Here is a 17,830-nt window from a genome sequence, read left to right on the forward strand (position 1 = left end):
TTTCATGCTATCCTATCACTGGGGGAAGTCCACGCCCTAGGCAGCCCCTCCTATAGTTCTCTTAGTGACGGCACCTCCTTCTGGAGCTCTGCGAGTCCTGGACATTACCTTTACTGCCCCCCTTAAGGAGGGGCTCTTCTCTGGGGGCTCAACTGGGGCGTGGGGCGGGGGTTAGCGCCTAGCTGACAGAGGTGCTCTCCACCCGCTGCGATTGCGCCTGGTGGCTCCGCCCGGGGACATCCCTGCTCTGCTGGGTTTACTCATCCTGGCGAGGTGATCCCGGGCGCGAGGGCGGGCGCAAGGCGTCCCGAGAACCCAGTAATCCGAGAATGCAGTATCAGCCCTTCCCACTAGGCACTTCCTTCCTTTCTCTGAACGTCCAGGGAGGGCGGTAGGGCCGCGCGCACTTATAAACTTGGGCCCTAGCCTGCCGGCATGTCAGAGGCTGCCTCGCTCAGGCTGTGCGTCTGCGGGCAGACTAACCGAGGTTGGGATCCACTCAAGTGGCTGTTGCCAGCGGCGCCCTGAGCCTCTCAGCCTGGGCCTGGAATCCGCCCCGTCGCGGCGCCTGTGTTCGCCCCTGCGCTTGCACTCTCGTGCCTGGACAGCATGCTCCGGGTGCTTCTCCTTGGCATGCTGGCCCCCGCTGGCCTGGGACTCCCGGTACCCACGGATCCGCAACCCCGCGGTAGCCAGTGCATCGAGCATGACTGCTTCGCGCTTTTCCGGGGCCCCGCCACTTTCCTTGCTGCCAGCCAGGTGTGCGAGCATCTGCAGGGCCACCTGATGACCGTGCGCTCCTCAGTGGCTGCTGATGTCATCTCTCTACTACTAAGCGGCGACAGTGACAACGGCCCAACTCTCTGGATTGGCTTGCAGTTCCCGCCGGGCTGCAACGACCCGGGGCACCTTGGGCCCTTGCGCGGCTTCCAGTGGGTTACGGGCGACCAGAACACCAGCTACAGCAGGTGGGCGCGGCTCCAGGAGGAACAGACGCCCATCTGCGGTCCGCTATGCGTCGCCGTCTCAACTATCAGGTCGCCTGCACCCCCAGAGCCGGTTTGGGAGGAGCAGCAGTGCACCGCCGAGGCCGATGGCTTCCTCTGCGAGTTCGAGTTCAAAGCCTCCTGCAGGCCCCTGGCGGTGGAGTCCCGCGCCGCAGCGGCCGCCAGTGTCTCCATCACCTACAGCACCCCCTTCGGGGCCCGCGGCGCCGACTTTCAGGCGCTTCCCAACGGTAGCTCCGCCGTCGTAGCGCCCTTTGGAGTGGAGCTAGTTTGCGCCGCGGAGGCTGGAAAGGTCGAGGCGCGCTGGTCCCGCGAGGCTCCGGGCGCCTGGGACTGCAGCGTGGAGAATGGCGGCTGCGAGCACTTCTGCAACCAGAGCGCTGGGACGCCGCACTGCTTCTGCCTGGGTGATGAGATCTTGCAGGCCGATGGGCGCTCCTGCGCCACAGCACCTGCGGAGCACTCATGCGAGACACTCTGCGAGCACTTCTGTGTAAACAACCCGGATGTGCCCGGCTCTTACACCTGCATGTGCGAAACGGGCTACCAGCTGGCTGCTGACCAGCACAGGTGCGAGGACGTGGACGATTGTTTGCAAGTGCCCAGTCTATGCCCGCAGCGCTGTGTCAACAAGAAGGGCGGTTTCGAGTGCCAGTGCTACCCCGGGTACGAGCTGGTGGACGGCGAATGCGTGGAGCCCCTCGACCCTTGCTTTGGGAGTAACTGCGAGTACCAGTGCCAACCCCTGGGCCAGACTGACTACCGCTGCGTCTGTGCAGAGGGCTTTGTGCCCAAACCCAGTGACCCCAACAGGTGTCAGATGTTCTGTAACCAGACTTCATGTCCAGCCGATTGTGACCCCAACAACCCAGACAACTGCCGGTGCCCCGAGGGCTACATCCTGGACGAGGGCTCCATGTGCACTGACATTGATGAATGTGACAATGGCTACTGCCCACAGGAGTGCCGCAACCTCCCTGGTAGTTACCAGTGCCTCTGCGGGCCCGACTCACCCTTCGCTGGCCAGGTTGGCACGGACTGTGACACCAGCAAGGTGAACGAAGAAGAGGAAGGCTCTGGGGAGCCCTCAGCGAGCCCAACTCCTGGTGCGACCTTGAGCCCCTCCCCAACAGGGCCCATGCATTCTGGGGTGCTCATTGGAATCTCCATCGCAAGCCTGTCTCTCGTAGTGGCGCTTTTGGCACTCCTCTGCCATCTGCGCAAAAAGCAAGGTGCCATGAGAGCTGAACTGGAGTATAAGTGTGGGTCCCCTGCCAAGGAAGTGGTCCTGCAGCAAGTGAGGACACCTCAAAAACTCTGAAGGGGCTCCCTGCCCGGCCTTATTCCCCACTACCCCAGCCTGATCCCCTGGCTCCCAGAGCACCTTGGCTGGCATCAGAACTGGAGATGACTCCCCACCCCTTCTGTCACTGATTCCACGCCTGGTGGAGGAGGGAGTTGGAAGGAGGATGTGCCCCAGCCACACGCATGACAGATGTCATGGGACAAATGGGCAGAGATGGCAGTTTATAGTGAAGACTCAGATTGCAGCGTCCCATGCCCTCGCCCCGCGGCACAGGCCGGGTGAGCATTGTTGGTCAGCAGCCCTTTGGGCAGACTGTGATCGTGTCGGTGGACCAGTGAGTGTAAATGAGTAGTTGGCGATGACCAAGATATTTATTTTTAGGTATTTAGGAGTCCCCCCCTTTATTTGGCTTTTCTCCCTGCCTGTCCGCTTTGCATCTCTCCCTCCTCCCCTCCCCTTCCCCCTTCTCTTTTTCTCCAGCCATATACTCCCACTTCCATGTGACATTTAAACTATTTTGGGAATTTCCCCCCTAGTCCTCCTGCATTAATGAAGCCACCCCCCCCCCATTTTCCTCTCTCAGGACCCCATGGCACCATACCTGTGTCTGATCCTACTTTTGCTCTTAGCTGTCTGCCTGGGCAGAATTCCTATGTGAAACAGAAATGAAAACACTAAAAAAAAGAAGTGTTGGGCATTTGCTCTTTCACGGATTTGCTAATTTATTCTGAACCTTTAGCTTTCGAGAGTAATCTCATTTTAACAGAGGTGAAGACATGAGAGGCATTTGTTAAATTAATGTTAATGGGCTGTCAGAGAAATTCAACCTGAGGAGTTTTTTAGTTTTATTTTTTTGAACAGTGAGCCTGGGTTTTATTGTTGTTGCTGTTTTGATTTGGACTGAATGGTGATAATAGATACGTTTCTTAAGCAGTTTCCTTTCCCATTATTATTATTGTTGTTATTATTAATAATTTTAGACAATATTGAAGATGTTCACCCTAATTTCTTTTTTAAAAAGAAGAGAATGCCTTCCAGGAGACAGGTTAAGAAAGTTATGGGCCTCGTGGTTCATAACCATTTGACTCACACTTATTATAAGTTGTAAGTGTTGTAAGTGAAAATAAAACCAGCTGTACTGGTTTTGTGGGATTTGGGAGCTTGGGGATGGAGTCTACAGGATGCTCATTTGGGACCCCACCTTGTTCAAGCCTTAAGAATTTCTCTCATTTCAGAGAACCCCTCCAGCTCTGACATATTGGAATGTGGCCCCAGGATAAGAAGTGGGGGCTGTTCAGGAGTACTGGTGGGAGATGCAGAATCAGGCTCCCCTCCTCTACTTCAGGGGAATCTATATTTTAATCAGATCTTCAGAGGGACTGTCTGCCCATTATAGTTTGAAGAAAATTGTTCCAGGCAGTTCCCTACTTTCTGGAGTGCATTAAATATGGTCCAATAATGAGTAGCAGGCCAAGTTAGGCCCTTTGTTCTCAAGAAACTGAGGAATTTTTATTTTATAGCTTTGCTTTCTGATAGAAAAGACTAGGTACACACCTTTTGATGTTGCTGCACAGGGTAGAAAAGAGCTTTGGTTCAACTAAGCTAGGAATGGAGTCAGACTTCCTTGTAGGAAAAAAATGTATCTGATTAAGTGTATCTTTGGTGATGCAAAGGTTTTCCTCTGCTATTTTGTAAACTCAGCACATTTGTACATAGTTATTTATTTATTGGAGATAAAGGAAAACACGGGCAAAACCCTTGCTTATGACATCACATGTGGAAAATAAACAAATAACAGCACATGCTGAGGTTGTCTGTCTGTTCACCTCCCCTCCCCCGCTCCCTGATTTGGTGTCACTAAATGGGACTTCCTAACACTGCAAGTGCCATGCAGCACGTTCAGAGTCCAGCACAAGTGCCACACACTCAGGGCAGCAGCACTGACTTTCAAAGATTTTTCCAGAAGACATCATTTTCAGTATAGAAGGATGTCATTTCATGTGTGTTCACAAGGATTTCTTTCCTTTTGTAACCATAGCAACTTCATACACAGGGCTTGTGTCTATGTGTTTTAAAGTCCATCATAGGATTATTTGTTGGGATGGGTTAAAGAAACTCCTTCTCAGGGCGTCTCTAAAACCTCAGCTGTGCAGCCTCTGTGTATGGTTTGGCCTCCTCTGCTCGCTGAGCTTCCAAATACAGCAGCTGGGAAGGTGGGGGCTCAGGCTGAGGCTCCAATTGACACAGTCATTTTCACATACCAAGGTCTCACATGGTATTAAATCATTCTCATTTTTGTTGGAGATTAGAAACCCTGTCTTTCAAATGTATAGATTCTATACAATTTTCTGGGCTTTTTCTGGGACGGTGGCGTTCGCTGCATGTTCTACGCAGTGCTCTATGTGTTTTCATAAGGCAGTTGTTGGAAGAAAATTGAGCTTGGTCATATCTTTAAATATTTTTATATATCTGGATAATGCCAAATTTCTCAGTTTTCACTGGAGTGGTGACTGTTGTGAAGATGAAATTGGAGATTCCGACATCCCTCTGGGATCCAGTTGGTGGACGTGAGGGAGTGGGGACTGGACGGCCACCATGTACTCCCCCCACCTCCCAGATCAGCAGGGTGATATCACCTTTAAGGTTGGGCAGATGAGCAAAAAACTGAAGTTTTTGTGGTAGGTATGTTCGAAGGAAGAACTGGAGTGGTGACGTGGCCGATGCAGATAAGTTGTGTCAGGGATACACAGGAGGGTATGAAACCATACACATTTGTCTTCACTATCCTGCCTGCCATTTTTCAAAAAGGAGCTGTCAAATTGTGGCTGAGGGCTACTCATTGCTTTAGGATTTCTTCCTCCAGGGAGGGGCATTTTCCCAAGGAACACAAGAAGACCAACGCACACTTTCAAGACTAAGAGCCCTGAATGGGGTATGTTGGATTTTGGCACACTAATAGGGTGGGGCCCCGCCCCAGGCCCTCCCTAGTCTCATCTGAACTTGTGATTTTCAGTACCACTAAGAATTCACAGTCCGTCTCTGAGAAGGATACCAAGATGAGATAAATAAATCAGTTAGATATTAAAACGATCAGCACTTAAAATCAGGGTAGACCTTATGAAGCAAGGACCACCACTCAACCTTTATGATCACTGCTTTTTCTTCACATTACTGGGGGACAATGCCTAAGGGGAGATCTAAATCTCAGCAAGTGGTATGTGTTTGCTGATGGCGTTCCATCATACCAGGGCCGGTGAAGAAGGCCACAGGTACCTCTGGACTTGGCAGATTCAATTTTTTTTAAGGCTTTTTTATTTATTTATGCATAGAAGAACTGGGGTGTAGGCCAGAGGTACAGGGTATGAGAGGATTCACCAGAGACAGAGTGGGGAGCAGAACAGGCAGATCTACTGAAATACACTGCTGAGGGGAGCAGTGGGTGAGACAGGAGAAGTCTGTTGTGCCATGTGGGTTAGCTCCCTGGCTGGGGATGGAACTCAGGCCATAGCACTGAGACTTAACCCCTAGGCTGCCAGGGAGGCCCCTGGCAGATTCAATTTTGTAGATTAAATGGCTTCCAATCCCTCCCTCCCCACACCCTCACCTAACCCCTGTTCTTGGATTAATTCAGTGTATATTTATTGAGCAAATATCCTGTGCCTGGCATGGGGAGAACCCCCCACCTTGAGAAGCTGGCACTCTGGTGGGGAGACAGACATAAAATAAATGATTGCTCTCAAGGTTGTATTTAGAAGCAGTGTTAAGATCTGGGAGGAGAAGCACAATAACAGAGTGGCAGGATTTACACTGCAGGAGAGGGGAAGTCTTCCTTGGTGAGCTGATACTTTACACTAGACCTGAAGGAGGAGCAGAGTGGATGGGAAAGCAGCTGGTGTAGAAAGAAAGGCCTGTGCAAAGGTCCTGCACTGGGAAGAGTCTGTGCAGAGGGCATGGAGCATGGTGAGCTAAGACTGTTTACATTCTTATATTCAACCAATCAGGAAGACACAATATCTTGACACCCAGTGGCCAAGAGAGGGTCCAGGGCAAGGCTGGAGAGGTGGAAATTGAGAGATGAAAGTTGAAGATGGAGAGTGGAATGGAGGCAGCTTAAAGATGTTGATTTCTTTCCTAGGTACAAGTGTGGCATGCCAGAGTTTAATACCAGAATGCTGGTATTCCATTTGATGTGAATTATTTGGGGGAGGTAATAGATACTTTAAGAAATATTTAAATAAACAGAAACCCACAATTTCCCTTGTAAACATTCTGCGAGTTGACATGGGGTTTGGGGGGCATACATGTATGGACGTGCATCCCAGCCTCACACCTTAGTGGTCACATAACCACAGGCACCAAACAGCACCTCTAAGACTGTCAAACAGGGTGCTGGCAATGACACCTCACTGAATTTCTGTGAGGATTAGATGACATGAGTTAGTACAGTTGCTGGCACCTAGCAGGTACCCAATAAATGTTAGCTAATGTACCCATAAATAAGTGAATAAAGAAAACGTTTATGTTGAGATCTCCAGTGTCTTGAGGGTGAATTCAAGGTTCATGTGAAGATGCAGTCCTTGGACGGGGTGCTGGCTTCCTGGAGGAAGCAGCATAGAGGCATTAAGTGGAGACTAAAGGGGGAGATGCTGGCACAGTGGGAGACCCAGCCCCTTGGGAGCTGTCAATACACACTTCAAGGCTTATTCTCTCTGCTCACATGGCTCAGCAAAATCAAGGGGTGCAGACATCCTCTCTGCTGTGCTCCCAGTGAATGAGGAAGTTAAGAAATGGGTAGGGTAGTGAATTAAGAACAGGGTGCCCAAACCCTCAAGTTCTTTTATCAATCTGAATAAGGAGTTACCAGTTGGAGTCAGGTGCCTCACAACCCAATTAAAAATGGAATGTTCAAGGGGGATGGAAATTGTATGGGGACTATAACCAAGATGAAAATGCATACATTGTGCAAAAATGAAAAATGATGTAAAAAGGTATAAAAAAAAATGGAATGTTCAGAACATCACCACAATAACACAATTGACCAAAGCTTGTTTCAAGAATGCAGACCAGGTAATGTGGGAGACTCACTGGGCCTCCGTAACCTAGGAGACTCCACAGGCCCCAACCAATCAGGAAGAGACACAATGTCCTGACACCCGATAGCCAAATACCAACTCTTTGCCCACTGTACCCATATAAACACTTACTTCTTGCCCCCTCAGCAGCTACCTGTTGGGGCTCTCTCTCCGCTCAAGGAGCTTTCCTGTCCTTCTTATCTGTCAATAAATTTCTTGCTTTTCTATCTAACTCTTCTTGTTGAGATAAGAACTGAGAACCCTTGGGGATCCCTGGACTCCCAGGCCCGATTCACCAGGGAAGGCAGAGAGAGAGAGAGAGAAAATACCCCAAAGAACCCTGCTTGCTTTCTCAGAGCCCAAAGGGAAAATAGAACATGGACTTCAGTCCAGGCTGAGCTGTGGAGGCAGTGCCTCTGCTTGCTCCCTCTCCCTCCTTGCCACGTGGGGCCTCAAGTTCAACCACACCAAAGAGGAACCTGCAAGAAAGGAAAAAAATCATTCAGTTTAGAGTGATTTACAGGCCCACTGGCCCGTAGACTCTTGCAGTGGGGACTTGCAAATTCCTAAGCTTCCCCAACTTTTGGCTGACCACACTGGGGCAGAACGATGGGTCTGGGGACTTAACCCCCCAGGGAGTAGGCACAGCAGTTCCAGGAGTGGCATCTATGACTGAACTTCCCTGGCAGGTTGCACTTCAACTGTAGGCCATTCGGAAGCAGGGACTACAGTTTTTGTCTTCAGGGAAAGCAACATAGAGCTAAAGCATTGTCCCTTCAGGACAATGCAGCCCATTTGCCTATCACCCACTTTCTCTGTGGGGCAAAGAAGGGCCCAAACTTGATGAGGGACTAGAAACCATAAGAGGTGCAAGCCTGGAAAGCACCACCAGACCCCAGGAAGCATAAGCTAGGCCCAAGGGGTGCCTGGTACACTTTATGATTCTAATTACAATATAAGTGGCATATAGTAAAATTCAGCCTTTTTGGGAAACAATTCCCTGAGTCTGAAAGAGCACACGTTGTCACCGAACCACCACCAGCACCAATACTGACTGTGTCTCCATCATGCCAGAAAGTTCTGGGGCCCCTCCTGCACGACCACTGCACATACTGCGCATTGAAGTTGTCACACACATCGATGGGGTCTCTTTTCTCTGACAATCACTATAGCCCACACTACTCCTTTGGAAACCTCCCTACACTGAGAGTTCTGGTTTTTGTGTTTGAACCACAAAGACGACATTTTCTAGGCTCATCCAGCCTGACTGTTTACTTTCAGAAAACAGGTTTTAGTTAAATCTAGTTACCATGTCTCCCAATGCCCTGCTTGTTCACCGTGTTCTGGACTTGTGTGCCTAGATCCTGGCAGCCAACACATGAAAGTCAGAAAGTTAATGCCAGAGCTCGCAGTGTCAGGGAGCAGGGGGGAACTTAAGGGGTGTGATAGGAAGTAAGTCAGGTTTGTGCAAGGGAAATGACTGGATCTACTTGCATCCCATGCGGTAAATTGCTGCAATGCACACTCCTTCCTGAGGCCCCTGGGTGTGACAATCTGTTTGTGGACAGAGCTAGGTGACAGAAGACGCCCCAGTTTTCACTTTTAAGTGCTCCCATTGAGCACTTAAAAATTAACAGGCTTAATTATTATTAATTAGTATTTCTTTAAGGAATGTGGGGGTAGCAAGGAATATAATCAAAGCACATTTCCATCATGGTCCTGGCTCGATGGGGAGCTCCGAGCTCACTTGAAAACACATCCCCTGAACTTCTCAGGCATTTCTCCAGAAAACAATACAGGCAACGCCCAGCTCTTTTTCTTTTTCCAAATGTGTGCCCATGTTCCAGGCTATCTCTTTTTGTTTTGAGAACGTCCTTCCTCCCTTTTTCTGGTCAGCAGGTTCAGATGTAGGCAAACAACTGATTTCCTCTCACAAAGAGAAATGAAATATTGTTTTAACATCAGAATCAAATAATATCAAAATCCTTTCCAGCATGTTTTGAAAGTGTGATTGCAAAAGACTAGGGAGCCGTGGGGTGCATGAGCTCAAAGCCAAACCCACTGGAAATGAGCCAAGAGCAGCCTGGGTTGAGGGATCCCATAAAAACACCAGGCTTCCAAACTGGGGTCCATGACAGTAATGTCTCCAGACCTCAGGCAGGCATCCCCCTGATTATTTTACTGTAAATAGGGCACTTCGTGACTCCTGTTATCCTATGGTGAATACTGCTCGTCTTCTGCATATTCAACATGTGGTAGTTTGTCTCCATGGCCTTCCTCGAATCTTCCTTCTGACTGCACATGGGGACTGACCCCAAGGGCTTACTCAAGGGTGTTGTGTAACCTGTCCTCAGTTAACCAGAAGGGAGAGCAGTCTTCTCAGCTGTCCCAGGAATCCTGCCCTCTTCCTGTGCTGCTTGCCTTAATTCCATTCAATTTCCTTCAGAACGAAGTCCCCATGTCCCACAAGATCTTTGGAGATCTTCAGCCTTGCCCACCGTAACCCCTATATTCAGAACACACAGATTCTTGAATTGATCTTGAAATGGTGGTCAGAACCAAGAAGCACCACTTGTGGTGATTTCTTTGGCAGGATTGACCCCCATCTTCCTTCAGTTTTGCCTTTTCCTAAGGGGTGGGACTTCAGGATTCCACAGTGACATGCGGAGAAAGGGAGTCTCAGGAAGGCACAGGCAGGCCCACTGCTCTGGTTCATGTGTTTGAATCCCCAGAGTCCAGGCTTCAGCAGAATAAACAGAAGGTGGGAAGGTGGATGTGGAACACACACCCAGCCTCAAGCTGTCTACAGATGACCACCGCTGGGGATGATGGTTCCTGTGGGGTCCGGGCTGAGGGATACTCCACTCCATGGGCCTTCACGGGGAGTCCCACACCCCCATCCCGGAGGGGAGGCCGTGTTCTCACTGCAGTGCCCTGAGTGAGAGCCAACTGGTCACTCAGAAGTCGACACTGTCCACAGACACTCTCAAGCCCTCAGTTTGTGTGTGGATAGTTTCTGGAGCCCAGGGAACTAATTTTCAAATCCAGGAGGTCAACAGGGGCTAGCTCTCCAAAGCACACTGATCAAGGTCCACCAGCCTGGGGGATGGAGTTTAGGAAGTGTTATGGTTGGGTAGCCTTCCCTGGATTTGGGGGTAGCACAACCCCCTTCTTTGATGGTATTCCAGTTGGGTCCTCCCCACACTATTGTCAGCCCATCTCCTTGGGGTGCCAATCAAAGCCACCTGGAGGGATGTATGTGGTGATGGGAACAGTCCTAGTAACTAAAGAAGTTTATCAAAATTCACAGAACTGTGTACCTCGTAAAGAATGAATTTGACCATATGTGAATTATACTTCAAAGTAGATAACCAGAGACATCACCATCTCCTCAAAATGGTTAAAGAAAGCTTGATGTTAAAAAAGAAATCAAAACCTTAAAAAATTCAAGTCTCTGCACCCCCTCCTGGTCCTTCTCTGTCATCACCCTCATGATGGTGAACCTTCCTCTGAGCCAGGATCTGCAAACTTAGTGGGCTAATTCTCCTCTTCTGCCTACTTTCCAGACCATGTTTGCTGCAGTCATTCTGGGCTGGTAAGAGAGGGAAATAGGATCTGTCCCTGGTCTGTGCATCCCCATGTCTACTCCCTTGCCCAGTTCAAGGCATGTCCTCACTGCAATCCAGGAGCAGCCCTGGGTTGTTTCTGCCCAGTCATTTCAATCCCTATGGATGCCCTGGTATCTTTTATAATAGGAAGCCGCAACTTTCATTGTAACAAAGTCAGTACTCCCATTCTAGAGCATCAGTCAACAATCTTGGACTTTTTTTTTTTTAATACGAGTCCTTTCCCATTTTAAAAAGTGCCCCTCCCTGTTAGATACTAAGCCAGTCCATTCATATAACCAGGACACTGCCTTTCTGTTGATACACAGTTGATAGAAATTATAATGAAAAGGACATGATCCTCCTTCCAAACTTCCCTTGGGTAGTAAAATGGCATGTGAGCCCCAATTCCAAAAGGCCTCAACAGTGAATGGGTTTTTGTTTTTGCCAGGTAGACCAAGCCTCTCATTAGACCTGTCACCAATGTGCCAGGCAGGGTATTCAAGGGGAGGTTATGAAATGCTGCTGGTTTGTATCTGCCAATGCCTCAGACTGACTTAGCATCAGCTGCCTGAGTTGTTATCTCTTTCATTCATCGTGGGCAACTTCAGTGCCTCCCACCACAGGGCCTTTGCACATAACTGTTCTCTCTGCATAGAGTCACACCTTCTGCCTCACTCCCTTTTCCTGGTTAATTCCCACACAGGCTTTAGGAGAAATTGTCTACAGCAACTTTCTGTGGAAGTCTGTTATCAGACTTGCAGGTGTATCTTTAGGCCAAGGTCAGATTCTTTTAGTATAACATTGCAAGGGAACAAGATTCTTCTCCTATATCGTTCTTATTTCAGTTCACACTTGTGCTTTCATTTCTATGGTTAGCTGATTAATGCCCATTTGTTGCCATCGACCTCCAAGTCCTGTGATGGCAGGGGATTGTCTGTGAAGGACCCTCTTTTACTTCAAAGCTGCTGTGCCACCTGATAGAGGGGCACCAGGCAAGGGGTCTGCACCAAGCCCTCTACACACACTGCAGGCCAGGCTGCCGGACACTGAGGGTTGCAATGCAGCGTTATAGGGCTGTCACGGAGGACAGAGTCACTGGACCCCAACACTTGTACTAAAGGAACTTGAGACCATTGTGCCATCTCCTTAGGGTAAGAAATTGATAGCAATGATGATGACTTACCACTGACAGTTTATCAGAGTCTCAATTCCCAAATTTTCAGGGATTTACCCAGTCACCTCTTGGGCTTCCATGTCCCATTTCTGAGATAGCACAACCAACACATGCCACAGTTGCTTGGTTTTTCCTTGCCATTGGCCTTTAGCACTTAACTAGAGCTAGATAGGATATTTTTAATGAAAGCAAAGCCAAGAATTTAAGGATGACTGTGAAAATAGTACTCATCTTTCTTCAAAATAAGTGCTGACAACCTGGGTAGGAATTCTGATGAATGACTGCCTGTCATAGCCAAATAGCATCTTCCCAACCGCGTGGAACATTTAAACCCTTAAATTTAAACACTAGCTTCTCACTAGACAGTAAATTAAAGACAATTTGAAAAGACGAGAAAGTTCATCGATTGAGATGCGATCGAAGACAGTTTTTCCTGTGATAAAAGTGTCTTCATTCACCCTGAAGCCAAATGCTGTTACCAGGAGTCTTAGGAATCAGAGCGTGACGAAGGTTGAAGCAAGCCTGTGTGGTTGCTCACCCGCCCCCTCTGCCTCCCTGCTCCTCCCACAGGCTCTAATGTATCACCAGACAAATGCTTGGGGTACTTTGCTGTTGTCCAGTTGTTAAGCCCTAGAATTGAAAAGACTCTGATCTGAAAAGAAGAGAATGGTTAATAGGCCTCCCCATTCACCTGCAGCACTGCAAGCTTTGCTATCATGGGGTCAAGAGGAGTGTTAATGTTCACTTTTAACACATGCTAGAGAGAGCACTGAGCATAAGAGAATGTCATCTTTTCACCTGCTGTCTGTAAGTACGTCACCCCAGTGTTTCTGAGAAAGCAGAGTTTACAACCAGGAAAAGTTCAAAACTTACTCCCTCCCTCCCATACTTTAAGTGGAAAATGAAGGTTTAAGGAATGTAAATCATGGCTCAGAGGGCAACACAGCTCAAGTCCCCACGGTCCTGTGATCTTCTGTTCCATCATCCGAGAAGCCCCCTGTAGTCATCGCCAACTAAGTTACGAAGGCTTAAGCAGTCAGCTGAACCGGAGAGCTGCAAAGGCTCTTGGCAGGGCCTGTCTTGCCTATCAGAGAATTTTCCCAGTGGAGTCACAGTGGGAAAATAAAAAGCAAGGACCCGGCCCATCCAAGTGGCCCAGCAGCTTAGCCCCAAGTGGAACACTGCCAGTGCCACCGAGCCTTCTCTCTTCCTGCTTGTATCACTGTCATCAGCCTGGGGGTCCTGCAGCTCAGTTCAACCCCATCTACCAAGTGGATACCCTGCCAGCCCCTGGCAGGCATGGGGGAACAAAGAAATAGTTCAGTTTTAAAGACTTCCAAGAAGTTACAATTACACAAGGCCCATAGACACCAGCACTGACTTACTCTCTATGCCCAAGATAACTCTACCAGTGTCAGTCAGGGATGGCTGTGTGTTGCCATGTGCATGATTGTGTGTGCATGTGGTGTGTGTATGTGCATTTTTGTAGGTTTTAGGGCTCTATGCTTTAGATAGGAGCTTCCAATCCACAGTCACACCCACAGTATGTAGTGCAGACTTGGCTACACATTTTCTCCCAGAGACTGATGTATGTCGCCTGAATGCACAGACCCCAATAGCATCTAGCTCAACCCTGCAGCCTCGAAACACTGAATCAGCATGGATTACTGCTTGTAGATCTTTCTGCTGGCTGGCCATGTGTGGGGTTAATTGTTTCTATGTTCAAAGACAGTTTAGGTAAGACGGTGTCCTTTCTCATTTAGGAAGGTACAAGTTGGATTCTCCAGTTGCATGGAGAAAGGCATAAATTGAGACCTCTAGAGTCACCTCATGCTGATACTGAAGGACCTTCTGATTCTACAGATCACATTTCTGAAGACCCTGGGATGCAGTCACTTGCCTGGGCCATATAATACTCATATCTAGGACAGAGCTCAGCTCTCCTGGCTGTTCCCCATATAATAAGTATCTGCTCACACTTGGTAAAACGCTGGCTTTGTCCCAAATATTTGAGTGAAGGGCCTGGCTCTACTCCCTGGCTTTCAGAGAGCAGTTCTGGCCCAGTACGCAAGAAGAACTTCCCCCTGAGCCTGTCCCTGACCTCCTGGCCATCCCTCCATCTTCTTTAGCCTCCTAACAGCCCCCTTCTGCCCACTTTGGAAGACTGGCTGGCTGCCTGAGAGGTTCAGGTGCCTGATGCCTGCTGCACTGACAGCTCAGGACATTTTCTCTTGAAACATTGCTGCCAGGAAGCAGGGGGAGCCATGTAACTGACCACTCTGTCCAACTGCCCTTCTCCCTTCTCACCATCAGGACTGGCAGCCAAACTCAGAGATAGCTTTTGCTCTGCTAAGCCAGGTGGAGTCTCCCACACAGAATTTAATAGCATCTTTTCATGCCAGATTCCAACCTCAGCACTGCAAGCACTTTTTCAGCCCCCACCTCTGATTTTGCAGAAAGCAATGCTGAAGCTCCTTTTAAGCTGACTTTTTCCTTTTGGGAAAGATTATTTATCCTTGGGTTAACATCAGGCAAAAGTTATAGCCATTTACTGTGCTCAGCCTTCATATGTTTATTATCTACATCTGGCTGATGTTTTATCGAATGCTGAGTTTTTTAAAACAGTGGGTGACAGAACTGCTTTTGCTCTCCAAAGTCCAGACTGCTTTCCATCTTCATTCTCTGGTTTCTCTTCTCTTCCCAACTCCCCTCCGACTTATCACCATGGTATAAACCATCAGCTTAATGAAGTCTTAGACTCATCTACCAAAAGGGTGGAGCAAGAAATCACATCATCAGAACTAGATGAGATTTATCCTTTCTGTTTTTTTATTACGAATCTGGTGTTTTGCTCTGTAGCAAACCCCACATTACGTCTTTCCCAGACCTTTATACTCACAGGGAGCCTGCTGCCAGTTCAGGACAAGCAGGGCGACACTTGTTATGCAAGCAAGCATAGGGCCCAAGGGTGACAAAGCTGGTGCCCCAGGTGGTGGCACACAAATCGCACTTAGCACAAGAGCTCAGGAATGAAATAGAAGCTCAGAGAATGTGCTTGCAGCCATCTGCCCTTTCTTTCCATACCTGCTATGTCCCCACCACCAAGCAGTCTGCAGACAACAAGGATACAGGCAGCCTCTGCCTTCTGGACAGTCCTCTCCCAGGCAGAGTTGCTGTAACAATTACATGCAAATGGACATTTCTTCTGCTTCTCTCCTCTTGAAAAATAGCCAGAAGTTCAGAAAGATTAACAGAGGAGTCTCTCTCCTCTGCCTCCTCCTCCAACTTTCTCTTTCTCTTCCAGCTCCTCCTCCTCTCCCTCCAAGGCATCAAACTGGAAGCCAGAGTACTGGGGACAGGGCAAAGCAGAGGAGCTCTGACACTGTTGGGCTGGAGCACAGGAGGTGGCTGTGGTGGGAACAGCTGGGAGTTCTTAGGTGAGCATCCAGAAGAGGCACCCCGATGGGCTCGAAGTGTGGTGTAGACCGCCTCACCCCAGGTAACGATTCTAGATGGATGGAAAAGGGCTCTTCAGAAGGTGGTGGTCCTGGTGAGGGGCACCTGCTTGCGGCTGGGTTCTGGGGGTACTGGCTCCTGCTGGCAGGGGACTTGGGGGCATATACACCCCGCACCAGCTCTGCCTTTGAGAGCAGTGGCATAGTAGTCCAGGGGCTCTTCCTCCGCACCACCAGCAGCATCCAGGAGACAGCAGCGCAGGCACAGAACCCGTTGGAAGGAACGACGGAAGTTGTCAGAAAGAAAGCCATAAAGTATGGGGTTGGCGCAGCTGTTGGCATAGCTGAGGATCAGGGACACGTGGTTGACGGTGGCATCAAGGCTGGTCACAAACAGATTCAACAATTGCACCACGTAGAATGGCATCCAGCAGAGCACAAAGACAGCCACTACCATCAGGACCAGCCGAGTGATCTTCTTCTCTGAGCGCCTCCTCTGCTGCCAGCCTGCCCGCAGTGCCACTGCCCGCATCTTGCCCACGATAAGCAGGTAGCACAGACCAATGGCCAGAACCGGCAGCAGGAAACCCAGCAGGAAAGTGTAGACCACGAAGACGGCTGACCAGGCCGGGTGCGGCCAGTGCAGATTGCAGACCACAGCTTGGCCACCCCGCGCAGGCCTGGTGTCCGCGAAGATGGCGATGGGCAGCGTGACCAGCAAGGACGCCAGCCAGACGCCCAAATTAATTAACTTGGCCACGCTGGGCCGCCGATAGGTGGCGGCGCGCAGAGGGTGCACCACAGCGACATAGCGGTCCACGCTGAGCACGGTCAGGCAGAAGACGCTGGTGAACATGTTGAGGCCGTCCACGCTCAGCACCGCGCGGCACAGCACCGAGCCAAAGGGCCAGTGGCGCAAGGCCGCAGATGACGCCACGAAGGGCACGCTCAGCATGAAGAGCTCGTCGGCGATGGCCAGGTTGAGCAGGTAGATGTTGGTGGCGGTCTTCATCTTGGCGTAGCGGAGGATCACAAAGATGACCAGGGCGTTCCCCACCAGACCCAACAGGCACACCAGCGCGTAGATGCACTGGATGGTGACCATGCCTGCCGCCTTCGCGTCCCCAGACCCGGTCCCCACGTCCCCCTCCTCCGGACCGCGGCTGGTGTTGTCCTCTGGGGGCCAGGAGGTGTCCAGCCCCTCCTCTCCCCAGCCGGGCAGCGTTGGAGAGGCACTCATGGTGCAAGCCAGGGCCGTGGGAGCTCGGCGGACAAGCGGCGCCCGGGACCGCGGGCGGCGGGTCAGGGCTGCGCGCAGATGCGCGCCTCGCTCGCCTGCTCCGCCTAAATAGCAGGCTGCGGGCCCGCGGGGAGCGCCCGCCAATCCCCGCGCAGCGCGACCCACGGCTGCGGGCGCCTCGTTAGCTCGCGCCGCCTCTGCCCGCGCCCGCCGCTCTCCAGCTGCCTCCGCCCCCAGCGCCTGGGTGCCTCGCCGAGTTTTCCCACCTCCACACCCACCTCCTGGGTACCGGACAGGACGGGCACCCTGGGGTCCCGAGGCCCGCCCCACATGGTCTCTCCCTGCATCTGGCCTCCCACCTGCACCTCACCTCAGATCCCACTTTCTCCAGTCCTTTGCCGCCAAGTCCCCTTCTCCTCTTTAGGGGCTCGCGCTCTCTCTCTCTCTCTCTCTCTCTCTCTCTCTCTCTCTCTCTCTCTCTCTCTCATTTTGGGTAATGAGACTCCTGGGATGGGTGATGCACGGACCCAGTAGCCACTGGCTTGACATCCTCCCCTTGCCGCCTGGCCCTCCTCCTTTCATTCAGTTGAAGACCTGCCCCCTTTCTACACCCATTTTATAGAGAAGGAACCCGAGGCTTCTACCAGTGGGGAGGCTCTGAGCTCCAGGCCTGTCCCTGACCCTGACTGCATTCTCCTGGCTACCGTGGGTACCAGGACTTATTTCCATGGGGTGGGTTCTGGGGGTGGAGATGGACAAGCAGAGGCAGAAGGCCAACCTCTGACCAGGGGTGCTCCTTGCAGGCCTGGAGGGTGGAGAGGGTGCTCTCTGGCAGAGGCAGAAGCATGACAGCCAGAGGTCTGGAAACTTCTGCTATTTACTGCCATGGGAATCAGGCTCTCCAATGGGTTTCTGAAATGTGCCTTGGAAGGGGGAGGTCTGGAAGGGTCAGATTTTAAAACTGGTTT

At 50.6% G+C, this 17,830-nt stretch overlaps 2 protein-coding genes across 2 annotated transcripts; one reads left to right on the top strand and one right to left on the bottom strand.

The window, feature by feature from the left end:
* Positions 1-201: 201 nt before the first annotated feature.
* On the top strand, positions 202-8,060 carry THBD (thrombomodulin). The gene has a single exon (XM_037493850.2). It carries the CDS (start codon positions 610-612, stop codon positions 2,326-2,328), a length of 1,719 nt encoding a protein of 572 aa, XP_037349747.1. The 5' UTR covers positions 202-609; the 3' UTR covers positions 2,329-8,060.
* A 6,922-nt stretch (positions 8,061-14,982) lies between these two features.
* SSTR4 (somatostatin receptor 4) lies at positions 14,983-16,910 on the bottom strand. The gene has a single exon (XM_037520961.2). It carries the CDS (start codon positions 16,860-16,862, stop codon positions 15,699-15,701), a length of 1,164 nt encoding a protein of 387 aa, XP_037376858.1. The 5' UTR covers positions 16,863-16,910; the 3' UTR covers positions 14,983-15,698.
* Positions 16,911-17,830: the final 920 nt, after the last annotated feature.

This window comes from Talpa occidentalis, unplaced genomic scaffold (genome assembly GCF_014898055.3).
Source record: "Talpa occidentalis isolate TD23 unplaced genomic scaffold, MPIMG_talOcc4v2.1 talOcc4.10, whole genome shotgun sequence".
Classification (NCBI taxonomy): domain Eukaryota; kingdom Metazoa; phylum Chordata; class Mammalia; order Eulipotyphla; family Talpidae; genus Talpa; species Talpa occidentalis.